This window comes from Calidris pugnax, unplaced genomic scaffold (genome assembly GCF_001431845.1).
Source record: "Calidris pugnax isolate Ruff unplaced genomic scaffold, ASM143184v1 scaffold157, whole genome shotgun sequence".
NCBI classification, from domain to species: domain Eukaryota; kingdom Metazoa; phylum Chordata; class Aves; order Charadriiformes; family Scolopacidae; genus Calidris; species Calidris pugnax.
The window spans coordinates 3638892-3658272 of record NW_015090992.1 but is presented as its reverse complement, the minus strand read 5'-3'; the positions used below and the strand labels follow the sequence as shown (position 1 = coordinate 3658272).

At 42.1% G+C, this 19381-nt stretch overlaps 2 protein-coding genes across 2 annotated transcripts in view; one reads left to right on the top strand and one right to left on the bottom strand.

Moving 5' to 3' along the window:
- The window catches only part of MOB3B (MOB kinase activator 3B), a 102299-nt gene extending 82918 nt beyond the window's left edge, over positions 1 to 19381 (bottom strand). The window contains exon 1 of the mRNA XM_014954820.1: positions 19283 to 19381. The gene's annotated coding sequence lies outside the window, so the exon portion shown is untranslated. The remainder of the gene's footprint in view (positions 1 to 19282) is intronic.
- Positions 12422 to 16358, top strand: LOC106895381 (interferon omega-1-like). Its single transcript, XM_014954789.1, has 3 exons — positions 12422 to 12812; positions 15855 to 15869; positions 16297 to 16358. Exons 1-3 carry the CDS (start codon positions 12422 to 12424, stop codon positions 16356 to 16358), a joined length of 468 nt encoding a protein of 155 aa, XP_014810275.1.

Sequence of the window (19381 nt, the reverse complement as noted above, 5' to 3'; positions counted from 1 at the left end):
GTCAGGTTATTTTTCAATCAATATGAATACTGAACTAAAAGGGGACTCAGTCACTGAGCCCACTTTTAGTATTTCCAAGAAATCATCATTCTCTCCAGAAACTTGTTAACCGCACCATCAGAAATAGGTGAAGGTTTGGGGTCCACAGCTGCTTTCTTCTTGCAACATTCAGCATTCACTCCAAACACAGTGCTAACAGACATCCATACAGCTAATGTGAATCCTGGTTCACAGAATGTGACTGCTAGGGCTCTGGAGTGAGGGTGTAGCTCTTTGGTCAGTGTTAATCATTGTGGAATCGGGATGAGTAGGTTTTATAGTACTTGCAGTCTGTTGTAGCATTTTGCCATAGTGCCTCTCACTGCCTAACATGCGAATGTCCAGACAGAAACCTGGCAACTTATACTCTTTAGTCTATCGAGGTTTTTAAAGTTGTCATTCCTATAGACTTCGAAATAAGCTTTATGGTGAATTGTTTCACAGTTTTTGGCACATCAAATCTTCCTGTGTTCAGGTGCTGTCCAAACCACCGATCTATCAGGCACTAGCCTTGCTCAGTGATAGATGTGTGCTCAGCAATTTCAAAATAAGCATTGGCCCAAAATGCCTAGATCACCTACTGACTGCACTTCACATGTACCAATTTACTAATTCCAGAAGAAATCACCTCCCATACAGTCCAAACAATTTCTCATTGAGCAAAGACTGGCAAAGGGCTTGGGAAACCCACCTAGCTCTTTCACAGACAGACATCTGCAAAATCCTAATTAGCAAAATACATATTACAAATAGTTCTTCACTTTGGAGTCACAATCTACACAGCAAATGAACTGCATGTCACTGGATTCATTGGGAGACAATAATACTTAGTTCCAAAGACATAACATCTGTGTTATTAACTTTAAATAACTTTTAAAGGGAAAATATGAAATTATATCTCTACTACACTTCTCAACTGATTTCCTAGAAATAAGACACTACACAGTACAACTGCCTGTCTTGCTTCTCACAATAACTTTCTGAACTATCAGCCAACTTCAATGATGTTTAGAGAGCAGTTCAAACCTCAAAATAAATACTGTCCTTGAGAGTTCACAAAGCTAGCAGCTGGGCAGGGATGAAAACAAGCACACTGACCTCACTGAGGTAAACCTAATAACTCAGCACCTGTGGAGTTGAAAATTAGTTACAGTATGTCCTCTGTCTTACCTACGGAAGGCTTGGACAGAACACAAAAAGAGGAGTTAAATAATTGAGTGAAAAGAGGTGTTATGGTTTGAGAAACCCACAATGATTTATTGCCATTTAGACAATTATTCTATCAACCAATGACCCCTCTTTACTTGGGAAAGGGAATGGGGGAAAACCAAGAAAACATGAGGGTTGAAATATAAACAGATTCAATAGTATAATACTAAATAATTAACATATTAAAGAACCAGTATTGATCCCAATACCAAAATAAAATACACAAGGATTATAATAGCCAATTGTATCAGTAGAAGCTGTGCGCTCCCAGCACTGGACAGTAAATGTGGAACACTGAGGACACTAGGGCTTCAGGAGAAAGGGAAAAGCTCAGGGGTCTGGCACCAGGGCAAGAAGTTCTCTGGACCTCCGCCATCAAGGGAGAGAGTGAACCACACATCTAATTAATATTGAACATGATGTTCATGATATGAAATAATCCCATTGGCCAGCTTAGGTCTCGTTCTTCCGCATCCCTGCCTCTGGCAAGGCTCAAAAACACTGAGACCTTGAATCCCACATAACATAGCTTGCTATAAAATAAATATTTTCTCAAATTCAGACACTAGTATCTTCTAAAAGTTCAGTTCTCTTCTCACAGTGTCCTATGTCACTCAATCCAGGACAGGAGGTCAGGCTCCATTAGCTCCTGAAATAAAATGTTTAAAATAATAAACAGACCTGGCACATACAATTAAGTTTTCGTCTCACCATGTCTGGGTAATTCTGCATCACTACTCAGCAGTCTTCCTACATTCCCTGCCTCGTTGTTCAAGACATTTCTCACAAGCAAACTGCCATGCTGAAATACAAAGGATTTTTCAGCAAGACAAAATTTTCATTACATCAGAACAGTAGTTGCCCTCCACCTAATGTAAGTGTCCAGAAATATTCTGTTATTATGACAATAATACAGGATAGCCTACAAAATCACTGTGTATATATATAGTAAAGGGAAATAGTATTATTACACACTTGTAGCCTCTAATACAGGCAAAGATACAACTCAGGCTGATTTGTATCTGGTATCAACTCTGCAAGATAAGTGTAGCGCGCACACAGCAGTCAAAAATCTCTGGTTAAATTTGGTAAGGTTCTTAGCTTTTTATTAGTTTGGTTTTAAATGGTTTTGTTCTGTTCTACATTCTGCAACCAGTCTCAGGACCAAGTAATAGAAATCAGGAGCTGAAACACTTCGCAATATAGCTAATGCTTCCCTCTCCTGCAAAACGGCACTTGTGGATGTCACAATGAGACAAGATCATGTGATTACTTTAAGTTGCTTTCTACACAGCACGGGCTCCTAAATTCAGAATACCAGGTTTCCAGACTCTTAGTTTTACATCTCCTTTCAGAAAGGTCTGAAGGCAAAGAGACCTGATCCAAATTGGCAGCATCACTCTGAAAACTAAGAATTTTTTTTTTTTTCTCCTTGGAGGCCTTACCACAGGAAATCAGCAAAATCAGATCATCCAAGCCTAAACACATCATGTCAGGTGATCTGAAGGCTCCCTGCTGATGAATGCAGGTCCTGCTCCCGTGTGAATAGCCACGTTTTTCTGGTAGTCCCTATGTGCCAGCACCAGCTCTACTCTGATTAACCAGCTCAAGATAGAAAAGCAGGCAAAAAATTGTCCTTTCCCTCCCATCACCTCTCCCGGAGAAAGGGAAGGGGGCGGACTTCTCAGTCACATTAGTTTCCCAAGCTGAAACAGTTGTAAGGCCCAACAGGAAAGTAACAGGACCAGCTCTTTGGGTAAGAGCTAACTATTTGATCAATTTGGCTGTGTGTGGTAAAACTCCAGCCTAAGCTCAACATCATCTGTGGCCTATTAGAAGCTTGCTCCCAAGAGTAATTTGACTGACAAAGATCTCTAAAAACACATGCAGCATGAAAGATTTCCTTTGCAGTTGGGGGTAAACAAGCTGGCTGGGTGGAGCTTTTCCTATCATGCTTATTGGATTCTGTGATTCAGGCCTAAGGGTTTTTCACAGCTGAGAGAAGAAATATGGTGATGTTTGCACTCTTCCCAGAAAGAAAGAAACGCTGCTCAGCAGGAAAACCAAGTGAGTCTCCCTCCTGGAATCTAGTCTGGGATTTTGGTTTCTTATTTTACCACACAAACACACAATTTTAACAGGACCAGTACTGACTAGTACAAATGAGAATGCATTAGGAACCTTATATCTCCCTCCTATCACTGTGGAGATGCTTTCATGACTGCTATTTTATTGGCTGCCAAGATGACCCTTTTACAGACAGATGAACAATAATGCTAGTATAACTGCTTATTACAATTGATTGCAAGCAGATGAGAACACTAGTGTCAACAAAAATCTAACACAAAAGAGTCTGACAGTACAGCCAGATGGAAATTCCCTTGGAAAGCCAAACAGTATTGCGGAGTTTTTCACCTCTGTTTTTCTGGTAGGCTATGACTTCTACATTTTCCCCATGGCAGATACTCCAGTAAAGATCAATCTTTTCTTCTTATCCCTGCAAGTGTAAGTATCTCTTCACTGTACAGCCCTTGATAACATGAATGAGGTGAGATGGGTACTTCATAAGCACTTATATGAGACTGTGTTTTTCCTACTGGAATTGCTGGTTCCTGGCTGAGAGAAAACAACCCTAATTCATTAGGGTGGGCAGAACCCAGCAGCCCAACAGAAGCGGGGCTGCTGCAGCTCCATGCCCCCAGGTCCAACCAGTAGTGAAGCTGAATGTGCATTCCCAGGAGGCACACTCATACACAAACACATGTACAGCACTTACATACATATACACATGACCAGATCAAAACAGGTGGACACACAGCTTCTTCCTGCTCCTCTCTCTTGCTAAGCAGGATGGAGGTCTTCTAGTGGGGACATACACGTATACACATATGTACAAAGTGAATCCCTCCAGCAGGTGGGTTCAGACACATCACCTGCCCTGGTCCCAGTCCAGCTGCTGACACTCAAGTCCCACTCATTAGGGTCTCTCCAGTAGCTGGTACCAGTGACACATGGGCCCTCTGACATGGCCTCTGGTCTGAATCTGGGTGCTGGTACTTAGACCCCATACTCACACACAATTACAGAATACAGTTCCTCACCCAGGAAAACACTTAGAAACAGTTTATTAAGAGGAGAGGATATAGTGCTGTTCAGGCGCTGAGCCCAACCAGAGAAATGTATTGAGCAGCTGCTGTCTACACATGACCACTCCTTTTTATCCCTTCATCCTTCTGTTTTCACATGTTTGTTCCTCCCCAAAACACTCAGATCCATCCCTTTTCCTACCATTGGATTCCTCCCCTAAACATCCCATAATGGGTCCTGTGTAATCCTGAAATGCTCTTCCTCTGCATTGCATAATGTGCCCCCTATACACACCAACCTCCAGGAAGTCCATAAGGTGCTCCAGCATAAAAGAATCACAGAATCACATGGGGTTGGAACAGACCTCTGGAAATCATCTAGTCCACCCCCCCTACCAAAGTAAGTCCACCTAGAGCAAGTTGCACAGGAACTTTTCCAGGCAGGTTTTTAATGTCTCCAGAGAAGGAGACTCCACCACCTCTCTGGGCAGCCTGTTCCAGGGCTCTGCTACCCTCAAAGTAAAGAAGTTCCTCCTCATGTTTAGGTGGAACTTCTTATACTCAAGCTTGTGCCCATTTCCTCTTGTCCTGCCACTGGACACCACTGAAAACAGCCTGGCCCCATCCTCTTGACACCCTCCCTTGAAGTATTTATAGGCATTGATCAGATCCCCCCTCAGTCTCCTCTAGCCTAAAAAGACCCAAGTCCTTCAGCCTTTCCTTGTAAGAGAGATGCTCCAGGCCGTTAATCATCTCTGTAGCCCTCTGCTGTACCCTCTCCGGCAGTTCCCTGTCCTTCTTGAACTGGGGAGCCCAGAACTGGACACAGTACCCCAGGTGGGGCCTCACCAGGGCAGAGTAGAGGGGCAGGATAACCTCTCTTGACCTGCTGGTCACACTCTTCCTGATGCACCCCAGGATGCCATTGGCCTTCTTTGCCACAGGGGCACAATGTCAGCTCATGGTCATCCTGTTGTCCACCAGGACTCCGATGTCTTTCAGAGCTGCTCTCTAGTAGGTCAGCCCCAAGCCTGTCCTAGTGCATGGGGTTATTTCTTCCCAGGTGCAGCACCATACACTTGCCTTTATTGAAGTACAGCAGGTTCCTCTTTGCCCAACTCTCCAGCCTGCTCAGGTCTTGCTGTATGGCGGCACAGCCCTCTGGCATGTCAACGCCCCCTCCCAGTTTTTTATTGTCAGCAAACTTGCTGAGGGTACACTCCATCCCCTCATCCAGGTCATTGGTGAATATATTGAAGAGGACTGGACCCAGTACTGACCCCTGGGGGACTCCAACTTTTTACTAGACCTCCAACTAATAACAACCCTCTGAGCTCTGCCTGTCAGCAAGTTTCAATCCACCTCACTGTCCATTCATTTAACCCATACTTCCTAAGCTAACCTGTGAGGATGCTGTGGGAGACTGTGTCAAAAGCCTTGCTGAAGTCAAGGTAGACAACATCCACCACCCTCCCCTCATCTATTCATCCAGTCATGCCATCACAGAAGGCTATCAGGTTAGTCAGGCATGATTTCCCCTTGGTGAATCCGTGTTGACTACTTCTGATAGCTTTCTTTTCCTCCAGATGCTTTGAGATGACGCCCAGAATGAGTCGTTCCATCATCTTTCCAGGGCTGGAGGGGAGGCTGACTAGCCTGTAGTTTCCCAAGTCCTCCTTCTTGCTCTTTTTGAAGACTGGGATGACATCGGCTTTCCTCCAGTCCTCAGGCACCTTGTCTGTTCTCCATGACCTTTTGAAGATGATGGAGAGCAGCTCAGCAATGATTTCTGCCAGGTCCCTCAGCACTCATGGGTGCATCCCATCAGGACCCATGGCCTTGTGGGTATCCAGTTCACTTAACTACTCCTTAACTTGGTCTTCCTCAGTCAAGGGAAAGGCTTCCTTTGTCCATACTTTCTCTAATTCTTCCAAATTCTGTGGCTCCTGAGGGCTGGCCTGAGCAGTAAAGACTGACGCAAAGAAAGCATTTAGCAACTCCGTCTTCTCTGCATCCTCCATCACCACAGCACCTGTCTCATTCAACAGCTGGCCCACATTTTCTCTAGTTGTCCTTTTGCCTTGAGTATAGTTGAAAAAACCCTTCTTGTTAACTTTGGTATCCCTTGCCAATTTTAATTCCAAGGAGGCCTTGGTTTTCCTTGTTTCATCCCTGCATACTCTAACAGCATTCTTATAATCTTCCCCAGCGGTCAGTTCCTTCTTCCACTCAGTGTAAACTTCCTTCTTCCACTTGAGTTTTTTCAGAAGCTCCCTGCTCAACCACACAGGTCTCCTGCTTACCTTGCCTGTTTTCTTGCTCTTAGGGATGCCCTGATCCTGAGCTTGGAGAAAGCGATGTTTGAATATTGACCAGCTCTCATTAGCCCCCCTGCCTTCTGGAGCCTTATCCCATGGGATTTCTCCTAGCAATTTCTTGAAAAGGTCGAAGTTAGGCTTCCTGAAGTCCAAAGCTTCACTCCTACTTATTGGTTTGTGGGTACTGCCAATGGTCCTGAACTCTTATCTTTCCATGGTCGCTGCAAGCAAGGTTGCCCCCAACCTTAATGTCCTCTACCAAAAAAGTCTCTGTTTGTCAGCACTAGGTCCAGTAGTGCTCCTCTCCTCGTTGGCTCCCCCATCAGCTGAGTTAAGAAGTTATCATCAATACACCGGAGGAACCTCCTGCACTGTAGATGTTTGGCTGTGTAGCCTTTCCAGCAGACATCAGGGTGGCTGTAGTCCCCCATGAGAACCAAAGCCTGTGATTGCGAGGCTACCTTGAGCTGACTGTAAAAGGCTTCATCAGCTTCCCCATCCTGATCAGGTGGCCTGTAATAAACACTCACTACAGTGTCTGTCATATTGGCCCGCCCCTTAATCCTCACCCACAGGCTCTCAACTGTCTCTTCATCTGACCCCAGGAAGGGCTTTGGGGACATCTCCTCACACTCTATCCATTCCTTAACATAGAGGGCAACACCTCTGCCCTTCCATCCTTGCCTGTTCCCTTCTGAAGAGCTTGTAGCTCAGCAGGCACATTCGAGTCGCAGGATTCATCCCACCAGGTTTCAGCGATGGCCATTATACCATATCTTTCCAGCAGCACAGTAGCTTCCAACTCCTCCTGCTTGTTGCCCATGCTGCATGCATTGGTGTAGAGGCACTTCAGCTGGGCTGTTGGCTGTACTGCCTTCTTAAGGGAACACCCCTTGAGGTGTCTCACAGAGGTTTCACTGTTTACTTCAACTACCTCAGGAGCTGCTGGCTCTTCTCCATAAGCCTTTGACTGCAATGCAGTGTCATCAGCTTGTCTCAGGGAGCCAGGCTGAAGGTCCTTACTAGCACCCTGTCCCCTAACTCAGCTTGCTACAGTCAAGTCTGATATTTTTAACCCCCTCCCCCCTCACATCTAGTTTAAAGCCCTGTCGATCCACCCAGCAATCTGCTGCGCAAGAACCCCTTCCCCCTTTGAGAGAGGTGCCTTCCATTACCTCATCTTGATGGGTTTCTCTCCCAGGACAGGGGAGGGTGTGGGGTTATCCCAGGACAATCCTGGAAGGGGCCCTTCCTCCAAGTCCTCCAATTTGGGTTCCTGCTGGCCACTGTGCCCCTGTGCTTCTCTGGGTTTGCAGAGATAGGCTTTTGTTGGGCTCATGGCAAGCTTTTATCATGTAAACTAACAGCTGATCACCATTATTTCTTCAACAAGCAAACAGGGCAATATTAAATGAAATAAAGACAATCCAACAATTAAAGTGGCCTGTCAGGAACTAGGGTCATCCAGATTAAAAACTGATTTGCATTTATTAGGCCTCAGCCATTTTTTATTCCCTTTTCTTCAGCATTTCTGACAACACTTCTATTAGACAACCTTGATGAAGAGCCTGGGTAAAGCTGGATAACACTCCCAAGGCATGCAGTAACTATGTAAAGATGCAGTTAAAATACAGGAAAACTAAAAGACACTTGAACCCAGGCATCATCTAGGTGCAGTCAGATCTGAGATCTCAGTTCCATTTGGTTGACTCCTAGTCCTTTATACTAGACCTTTGTCTCAGCTTTAACTTCTGAATTCTGTTTTCAGCTCCCACTTGCGCCACAGAATTTCATGTTCTTGGCTACTTTGGCACAAAATGGGATCCACAGTCCACAAAAAGCTCTTTAGCCTTCACTGAAGCATGTAAGTACATGTTATTTGTTACAGACATACAAGATCTGTAATGGAGTAATTTTTCTAATTATTATTATTAAAAAAACCCGAAACAAAACAAATGAACAAAAAAGCCAACCCAACAAACATATTCTGTCTCACTAGAGTAAAAATGTTTTTTCCAGAAATTCTGGGCCCCTTGACCAAACTCCAGAGAGCTGTTTAAGATGAAAGAGCACAATGTGAAGCTTAAAAAAACCTGAAGCAGAAACAATAGCATAGATTCATAGCTCCTGAATTGCTTGTTCAAGCCATTCTTATTCTCACAGAAGAAGTATTTCCATGTTTTCAGGAACAGCCAGCAACGGGTTAAAAGTCAGCAGGAGAAGACTTGTCTCAGGATGGATGATTTGCACTACAAGATGGAATGTGTATATCTCTTCTTCCTCTCTGTTTTCAGGGAAGGAGAGTTTTAATTTAGAAGATGGTAATTTTCATGTGGGTAAAACAGATGTCCTTAAAGTAGGGGAGTTACACACAGTATTGTGCAGATACAACTCGGCTTCCCTGTGAAGCAATCATCCTTACTTGTCCCTAGATAAGATTCACAAAGCCAACAGGTCTTTGACCCCTAACCATAACCAAAAATTTCTTTCACAATGAATATATTCTCTCCTTCACCACCTACAATCAGCTCATCCAGAAGCAACTGTGAACAGGTTTTCTCTTTTTGCCTCTTTTTTTGAGAAAATAAACTTTCTTCAGTTTCTCCAATAACATCTAAAAGACTCTTAATTATTGCTAAATGTCCCATTGAAATGTAAATATTTTTTCACAACATCCTAATAATTCATGGATGAAAATAGTTCATTTCACCCATGAAATCACAATGGAAATAAAACAAGGGATGACTGAGGATGTGACTCTGCTCTCCAGTGTGTAAACGGAAGAAAACTCTTTTAACAGTGAATTGGATTTAACTTTGCCATGCAACACTAAGCTGGTTTTTGTGTTGCTTTAGATGAAAGGACTGATTTAAATTAATGTTCCATTTAGTGCAACAGAGCTATCCATATGCACATCAAATTGAAATTTTGTCCGGAGATTTTTACTGCAAAGAGTGAGCCAAATTAAAGGTGGGATGAATTAGCATTTAATAGTGAACTTAACTATCAAAGCCATGGCAAGACATTAAAATCATATTCATGATTGTAAAGCTTTTGGATCAGACTCCGAGCTCTCTGGCATTACTGTATAAACATTCTTAATGCGATTCCTCTAGCTCTAACCTAGACATGGATCTGATGTACTTTATTCTCATATAATGCCTCAAATGAACCCATTTCAGCTCAGCATATATAACTAATCTCTCACTATATGCTTCCAGCCACGCATCAAGATCTGATTCAGCCCAGTACTTATTTTTGTTCTATTCAGTTAAGGCCAGAATTTTCTGGCTTTAACTCAGCAGTTAGAACAGAAATGCTTTACTGTCTTTTTTAACATTAACTTCGTGTCAGCAAAAAAAAAGTCAGACAAACTTATTTGCTGCTACTTTAGACTGCGTGTAATGACTAGTAAATGCATCCTGTGTCCTAGGATCTTTCATGATAGATCTAATTTCAGGAGAACTCAAAGTTATCCTTCTAGTACAAGCTTCGGTAATCTTTTATTATCCTAAATTTCAGTTAGATATTATGCTTTTCCTAACACACATGCTAACACTACATGCTAATTACCATTTAGCCTAAATAATTTTAATACTTGCACAGACTTAAAAAAAGGTATAAAAATATGCCTCCACTGAAGTCTAGATCCCTTATGCAGTAGAAGTGATACATATTTTAAAGGTGCTAAGGAATACAATCAGACACAGCAAACAAAAAACAAGAGAAATTTAATAACCCTGTCTTTAAAAAAACAGGAATTGAAAGAGAAAGTAATTCAGTGTCTCAACAAAAGGTATCTGTGGCAAATCTATGCATCAAAACCCTTCTTGATTCTCTGTCCAGTCTTTCAAACACAAAACCATCCTCCCCACAATTTCATTCATAAATTAACTTCTCTGAAGATCTCTGGGTCTAGATAAGTTATAACAATACCACAATATTACTACAGCATTAGCATCAGCTGTAGCAAAACAAGAATAATAAACACAAGAGCATTAATATATTAGCAGGGTCCAATTGTATAACTGCTGAAGTCATGCTGTGCCTTGCTAAAGAAACTGCCTATCCATAACATTCAGTCTTTCACATTATAATAGGTTCCCCCAGCATCAACAGGATTTTATTTTTTTTTAACAAAATACTTCATAATCTCAAAAGCATCCAGGAGTTCCTTTGTTGTTTACATGAAACATTTTTGAACCTCCACATTTTCCATATTCTTTTTTAAAAACATCCCGGCAATTTTACAGGCTGAATTACATAAGGGCATGTCCCCTAGCTTCCTAAACTCTGTATACTTTGGTAACCAAGTCACTTCTGTTCACATATAGATTTAGCAATCCTTAGAGATTCCCACAATAAGATAAGCAAATCTGCCTGCTAAATGCCTTGTAACTTTTGCTTATCTTAATATTCAACCCAGTCTTTTCATCAACAGTGAGTTCTCATATTGTGATTGCAGAAAACAGTTTAAAAGGCTAGTACTGCACTAGAGAAAGCCAGCAGAAACATGGCACCTTGCTAGTGCATATTCAGGAACCAACCAAGCATCAGTGCTTACTGTAACACTAGCTCAGAACTCTCATCACAAAAGTCTGAGACTTTTTGGGCAATTACAATTAACTTGCTGATAACTTAACTGCATTCTTACTACAACATGGCACAAAGACTTGATATTCAGAGAAGTACACTGGCCAGACACTGGGAGACAGATTCCAGCATTATACTGGCCAGGGTGATCCTGAAGATAGAACATGTTGCTACCAACACAAGTAAATTCAGTCTCCTTGAGAGTTTGTCTTCAGAGGAGAAGGCTTCATAACAGAAGTTTTCTTACTCTGATATGTAAGAAATCCCTCTTCTTTACACAAAAGCATAGTTTCCTTTATGTCTCTAAAATTTAGGCTAACTCATCAGGTGATGAAGTAGAAGAAAGGTTGTCTGAACAGTGAACTATCAGATTTTGGAAAAAAAATGCATCTGCCGTAAGAGTTGTATATACTTTTTTTTTGCCAACATAGCGATAGCAACATAGGCCACTAGTGAGTCAATGCTTGTGTCAACAATAGGGTTATTTTGCTAATAAAATTTAAGCCATTCCCCAAACAAAACAATTTGTCCTACCAAAGACGACATTTGTTTTTAAATCAATAAAATTACATCTTGCTTAAAGTGCTTATCTGCATATCTGTTAGCTGGGGATGTGATTCTCTTTCAAAGTTCTTGCCAATTGAAGCCTAAAAGTAAAATTTCTCAGCATAAAGCAGGACTGCCTATTCTAGTAGGAATATGAGAAGAAGAAATGCCCTTACCAGATTCTAACCTGCTAATCTGTTCATGTCCTCTGACTGACCAGATTGACTCACTAATTCTTTTTTCAATTAAATACAGTCAAAGCAGAAATAGCAAACCTTTGCAACTGTTTGAAAATGAAATCAACAGTAAATCTTGGCAGGACCACAGTTGATAGAAATGTAATTCCTACAAAATGAGTAATGTCCAACATGTCATACAGAGGAAATAAATTCAGAGACATGAAGAAGAAGCATGTAAGCACAGACAAGACAACCAAGAAACTGCAAGCTCACGGATCTTCAATAACACAAGGAAAATAGTGCTGACTACTTCATCACCATGACTCTATTAGTTCACAGGAGTGTACTGCAAGTTTGCATTACATTGGCATTGTACATTAAAATCTCAGATCCACTTTGCCTCTTCCAAGGAATCAAAGTGAACTACCACAACATGAACCTTCTTCGCAAAATGGGTGGCTATATTTCTCAGCACTGTCTCAGCGAAACAGCAAATTTCAGATTCCCCATGGAGATTACCAAGATCGCACAGAAGAATGTCACAACGATCATCTATGAGTTCCTCCAACAGATCTTCCAACTGTTTAGCAAAAATCTTCCTCTTGGTGCTTGGAATACAAGCCAGATTGAGAAATTCCAAAATGGAATTTCTCATCAAATTGAAGAATTAGACGTATGTTTGTCAGAAGAGCAATCAAAAGCAAGAAACAGCTTTCAAACATGGATCCTAAAAAGCACTGCAATCAGCATGAAAAAGTACTTCCAAAGAATCACCAATTTCCTAAAAGATAAGCAATACAGTCACTGTTCCTGGGAAGCAGTCCGAATGGAATTGAGAACATGTTTTATAATTTTTGACAGGCTTATGAAAAACCACGTGTCATAAAGAGGTAAAATATTTTATGTTTTAATTCTTTGTAGGAATCTGATAATTTTCCCCTTTTGATAGGTGCCTAACTTCCACATTTTAATCATTTTCCAATTGATACCTGGGGCTTGTTTTCAAAAACCATTCAGTGCCCTAAGTTAAACATATAGTTCAAGTGAAGGGGCATTTGGTATAACCACTTCTGTCAAAGATAAGCTCTGTAAAAAACAAGTGAAAAACAAGTGGTTTTTTCTCCTCTGTATTCTCTTTGCACTAGAAAAACATTTTGTGGTCTTCCCACAGAATTTGCCAATGTTTTACAACCTGAAACTTTTGTATTTGGACACTGCGGAGATTTTATTTTTTCATTATTTCACTAAAGCAGAAAAAAGTACAAGATGCAGACATGCATAAGGAAGACAGACCTTCCTTGAGTCCTGCATGCTACAAAGATCTTGATTTACAGATGAGAATTTAATCTTTAAGCTCAAAAATTATGATGGGTAGACCTTCTGATCTAGAAAAGAAAATTCCTAGCTTTGACCTTTATTTTGCATTTAGACTCATCTCTATATCCTATAAGGATATAAACCCCATTTTCCTATACAGCATATTCAATAACTACAGCATGCATTTTTAGGATCCCTTGGTTCATGACACAATAGAAAATATGTACCTATCTGCTTTGAATTCATAAGCAAACAAGATTTATCTGAAAATATTTACTATATGGACACAGATGCAAACAAATTTCTTCTAGTCTTCTCCCACTTTTCTTTCCCTCATACAGGCAGAACCAAGGAGTGCTTCAAGTCATCATCTTCATCAGTTTAACTCAAAGGACCTCTAATACCCTGAGTTTCAGCACCACTCCCTATATATTAGAAAACCTGATGAATTCTGACATGGATTTTCAACCCCCTCAGATTTCTAAGCATATGTGGTTCCTAAAATATGTTTATCATAAATGGAACATGTTGATTTGGAATGTAAGAGAAAAGAGTTTAAGTATTTCTGTAATTATATGGGACTGGGGAAGAAAAAGGGGATATTCTGAAGAGAAAAAGCTCAATGTGTTGTTACCATTACCTGAGGATAGAATCTCAATATTTTGCCTGAGAAGTCCTTGGGGTGGACAGCAACTTTAGCCCCATGTTGTTCCTTTATTTAAATGGCATATGTATCAAAATGCCTTCCCATGTTGGGGGGAAACAAAAAAATAGAAAAAAAAAAAATTTGGATGTAGCTATCTTAATGGAAAGGTACTCTAGCCCATGAACTTGAGGTTTCTCTATGCGTAATGCATCATGCAAGTTGATGTCAAGTTGTGCCTATGTACCTGTATCTATGCTTTACATACTTCTCTTTGCTCAAATCTGTACTTGAATTTCAGTCTTTGAAAAGCCAAGAGTCAGCACAGACTTCAGCAGATATGACTGGACACAACCTTACACATCCTACTATATTCCATCAATTTCTCATGGGATCACGGCATATTTTGGTTAGGTAACAACAACACCATGAGCAAAAGCCCATCCCTGGACAGTGTGGAAATATTTGCTGCCCTTCATCTGCTCTTCTGGGGAGGTACTTTCATGAATCAAAAGAAGATATGCCAATTAACTCAGGCATGCTTTATTGTCAATTGTAATTCACATTTCAAGATGCAATGTTTTTGTGGGTTATGGTTGGGTTTGTTTTTTGGTGGTTTTTTTAAAAGCAGAATTAGAAATTATAAATAGAATTAAAATTGTAAAGCCATTAGGGGATATTAGGGGGTATCCAGGTGAGCTCCCTTATTAGGGGATAATTTGGGGTATCCAGGTGAACTTAACTGGCTGATGTTGGCTAAGTATTTATAGGGAATAGATGTTTAAGAGCTGCCTATGCTAGCGTTCTGCAAAAAAAATTTTTGCTTTTACAAGTTAAAGTTAACTATATCTTATAGAAGAAAGAAAAGAAGTCATTGTAGACAATACTATCATTACATTTCCTTTCTGGAATTCAGTGTTCACCCTCAATGAGGATACATATGTAACTTCCCATTCCTGCAAAAGAGTTACACTGTCTGAGACTGAAAATCCTCTTCTACTATTTGAATAACTATAAATACTGAACTTTTTCCCTTACAGGAAATATTCTAAACTACTGCTGTTACATGTAACTTTTAGGATTTAACTTTTTGTAACTTTTGTAACTTTTAATGATTACTGTAACTGGAGACCCAAAGAAACACAAAGGTGTATTTGCTTTTGGTACCACTGTGGATACACAGGACAATCAATGTCTACCTTAACAAGTATTCTATTACCATGCCAGTGTGTACTTCCATAAAAGAACAAGGGGAAAAAATACACTAAGATGAGAATGTAAAAATGGTATTCTAAGACTCTTAGAATTAGTATAGAGATTCAAAGTAACTTAAAATTTATTTTAAGAAAATATTTCAAGATCCTCTATCTAGACAGTTTCTTGACTATTTTCCCAGGTAAAAGAAGAAGAAGTGGAATTCCATATTTTTCAGGAAAGCACCATCTGTGATGTTCACTGTTAGCATTTGTGCCATGTTGTACTGACCAATGAAAGGTTGGATCACTTTGAAATATAGACAGTTGTGAGATGGAAAAGACAAATCTCAGTTCTCACAAGATTCAGAGCTGGAGTAAGGAATGCAGGACCAAAGGATGAGAAATAAAATGGAACTTCATTTCGTATAGTCCTCAGTCATACTTCTGAGGTTTCAGCACACTGAGAGTACCACTCAGTCATGAGCTCGTATCAAGCCTCTCCAAGCTGTTTAAAATGCCTCTTCAGCACTCCCTCCAGTCCCTGATTTAGAGACTGCACTCATTTATCTGCTAGCATTTGCTTTAAAACTTCAGAGCTGCATAATTGTTATAAATATTTTTTCTTTTTTTTATACCCCCAAATGGTAATAAGAGTAAAATTCCAACAAGAAACATCCAAAACCAGTGCTCACTACAGTGGGGAAAGACTTGTTTTTAAGAAAGGAGAGATTCTCTATTATCAAGTACCTGGATATACTGCATGTTACTAGCCACAGGATTTGCTACATTTTTTTCTGGATTAAAAACCTGTATCTTTTAATAGCATGAGGATAAATTCAATCTTCATATAAAAGCAGAAAATCCTTTTTTTCTGATTGTATTGTAAGGAAATGCCCTGAACAGCAAAAGTGGCAGATATTTTAAATTGAATCTCAACACAGATTTCCAAGATCAAACAGATCTTGGAAAGTCTTGACTGAAGAGCACTCTGCTCTTAAAAAGTGTGTTCTCATGAAACTATTTATCTTTTTGGGGTAAATCAAAGTAAAGTTACAGTTCAGAAGACAGGATGACCCAATTACACACCCTCTCTTCCTCCCTTTCCCACTTTTCAGTCCTACTTTATTCTCCTGCTGTAATACTTGTTGAATCTTTTCCTGAGCTCACCAGACCTACAGGAAACTTCCCAAACAAAACAAACAAACAAAATCCATTCTTTTGTTCCAAGCTAAAGATTTAAACTAAAGCAGGAAAGAACATCCACTGCACTTGAGAACCAGCAGAAAAGAGAAAGGGGACTGTGGCAGCAAGACCACTTAACAACCACAGGATTACAGTGAGCAAAACCTCTTCTGTTGTTATCTGGTTCAAACTCCTTTAAAAGAGCCTCTCAGTTACTCTGTGTATGACTGAGTATTAGATCTTCAGGCATACCCACAGTTCATTCGTAAGCTTTTTTCCTTTAATATGCCAATGTGCTAATTACCATTTACCAAAGAAGCTTAGTGCAGTAGTAAACTGGTAATTTCTCTTGAAGTATATTTAATTGTACAGTAGTTAATATTAAAATTCCAACTATATCTTACTCATTCTAGCTTTCTATCTCCATCCTACCTGCACAGACCTATGTCCCTGGCTCAGAAAAGGCTCACAAGACTTATATCTGTCAAAGCATCTAATGATGCATCTAGTGAAGCATCTAATCCTGAGGTAATATCCTAAAGCAGGGAAATGAAAATAACAAGTTTTGTCTATAAACTATTCCATCTGAAATCTTAGTTTACCTGACCCATGAAAAAGACTGCATATCAAACAAAGAAAAATACCATGTTTTTTTTCTGTAGCCCTTTTTAAACAATTGCTATTCCAAATAACTCTGTGATCCCAGGGCACTTGGCCCTCTCTGTTTCTCCTAGTTTCTGTTCCAGAATACAAGTACCTTCCTCAGGGCTCTCATATGATGCTGAGCACTTTGCTGGTAGCTGATAAAGAAACATTTATCGTAAGAGAAATATCAGCAAAGGAGCTGAAGTGATTTGGTCCAGTCCCAAGTTTCACATCACTCACTAATGGGCTCTAAGCAGCACCATCTACTACACCAACACTGCAGCAAACAGCATTAAATCATCATTCCAGGCTGCTTGATGCCAAACAACACGACGCTATTCTGCATCTACATCTTTTTGCTCTTTAGCACTTTCTGCAACTCAGATTGCTTAGCTGTACCCTGCCTACATTGTGTCCCTCTATCTTTCTGCCCTTCCCCCCTCTTTGTTATGTGCATACTCTGTTACAAAATAACTGTTTCCTCCTTTTTTTTTTGTGCATGCCAAGAATGCTATTTTCTCTAGGACACAGAGTGGAGAAGCAAAACTGTTACAAATGTTGGTCCACTCAGAGAGTCTGCAAATCTTAGAATAACATGCTTTGCAATGGTGTAAGAGGGGGAAACAGGCTCTCCATCTACCTGCTGCAGAGCATCTGGCCCATATATTCTCCAGTCTGAGAAGAATGACTGGAAGATTTTCTCACGAGTACCGCTCATTATATACAAATTATATCTGTGTGTAAAATCAGAATTAAATGGCTTGGAGAAGAGAAACAATCCTGCTGTCTATATAAGAAATCACTGCAATCTAAGCAGGGATGGGAAGGATCCACAACCACCCTATATCTGTCTGATAATCATACAGGTAACCTGTTCTTGCTCTAGCTTGGTTTAGGACACACCCCTGCAACAGTCAGAACATTTTGCTTATGAAAGTTGCCCACAACCAGTCCCAGAACAGGTTGATCTGACCATCAAGTGGGAGCAAGGCCTCTACATCTTCAAATGCCAGCTGGCAGCAGTCTTGCCAGAAGAAAGATGATCTGCAGGGTCAATTAGCTGCGAGCAGGACTCTCCAGAAGCCCCAGCCAACCAGGACCGCTTTGTGCTTGCACTGCAGCTGTTCTCTCTTAAGCAGACACTGGGTACCTCTAGGGTTTGCTTCTCCGTAGCGAGCCCTGGGTCAGCCTCTGAAGGACCAGCTACCAGGTTGTCATGTCAGGATGCTGCAAAGACTTTTTCAAACTCTACGTTTCACTAGTGAACAAGGAGTTTAACACAAACCATTTTTCATTGAGCAACCCTGCGAACGAAAAGCAAAATCTGTCGCCCTGAGCCTGCCTCTCCACAACTAAAAGACCTGGCAGGTTTCTCAAGGCAATAACTTCACCCTCGACAGCAGAAGAACTGCAGCAAAACCGCCGTTTTTAACAGGCTGTGCCTTAGCGTTGGCCATGCCAGAAGACCAAACTCCCAGCCTGTGGTGCTGGGGGTCCCATCCCTTTGCTCAACACGGGTACAACAGGCCCAGCGAGCAGGGCTCTGGGTCTCACCCCCCTGCCTCAGAGTAGGGTGCAGAACGGCAGCAGGGCGAGTGGGCTGGGGACACACACACACACCACACTGGGTTTAAATAAATAGGGTGGAGAGGGAAAGACAAGAGGGACTCCTTGCCTCCTCCTCGCTCTCTTTTACCGGCATGCCCGCTGCCAGACACGGCGGGCTGCAGGACCCCCAGGCTGTGGGTCCATCCCGCCAGCTGCCAGCCAGGCAACAGGTCGGCAGAGCCAGCAGCTCCCGCAGCAGGGCCCAGCGCACCCCTGCAGCTCCGGGGGAAAGCAGGCAGCGACCCACCTGACGGAGACACCATGGGAGGGGAGGAAAGAAAGAAAAAAAACAACAAAAAAACCCCCAAAACCCGAAGCCCTTAGGAAAATGCACCTTTGCGACCCCCATAGGGCCCGTCCCGTCCTCTCACACGGCACCCACCCACCTGCCGCCGCGGCCGGGACAGCGGGGGGGTTTCCACCTCCACCCCGAAGGAGGAGGCCCCGGGTGGGCGGCAGACCCTCCCCGGTGAGGGTGGGCACCGGCTGTGCCCCCGACACGGGCAGGTGTGGGCCGCCCCCTCGCCGGCAGGAGCGGGGAGCACCTCCGTTTGGGCTGAGAGGGATGGGGAACGGGCGGGAGGGCGCCGCAGCGTGAAGTTTGTGAGGCGGTGGCACCCGCCTCCCCTCTCACACGGACCGAGCCGCCCCCTCACAGGGACAGACCTCCCCCCTCACCGGCACACAGCCGCCCCCTCACACGCACCGACCCCTGCCTTACCGCCGCCCCTTCCCGGGCGCCGCTGTCCGCCCAGGTGCCTTCCTCGCCGGACAGCCAGGGAAAGGAGGCGACGGTCCTGCGCGATTCCCCCACCTACCA

What these genes read in the sequence shown, in the direction of transcription:
- LOC106895381 (XM_014954789.1), top strand. Translation starts at nt 12,422, where the DNA reads ATGGGTGGCTATATTTCTCAGCACTGTCTCAGCGAAACAGCAAATTTC.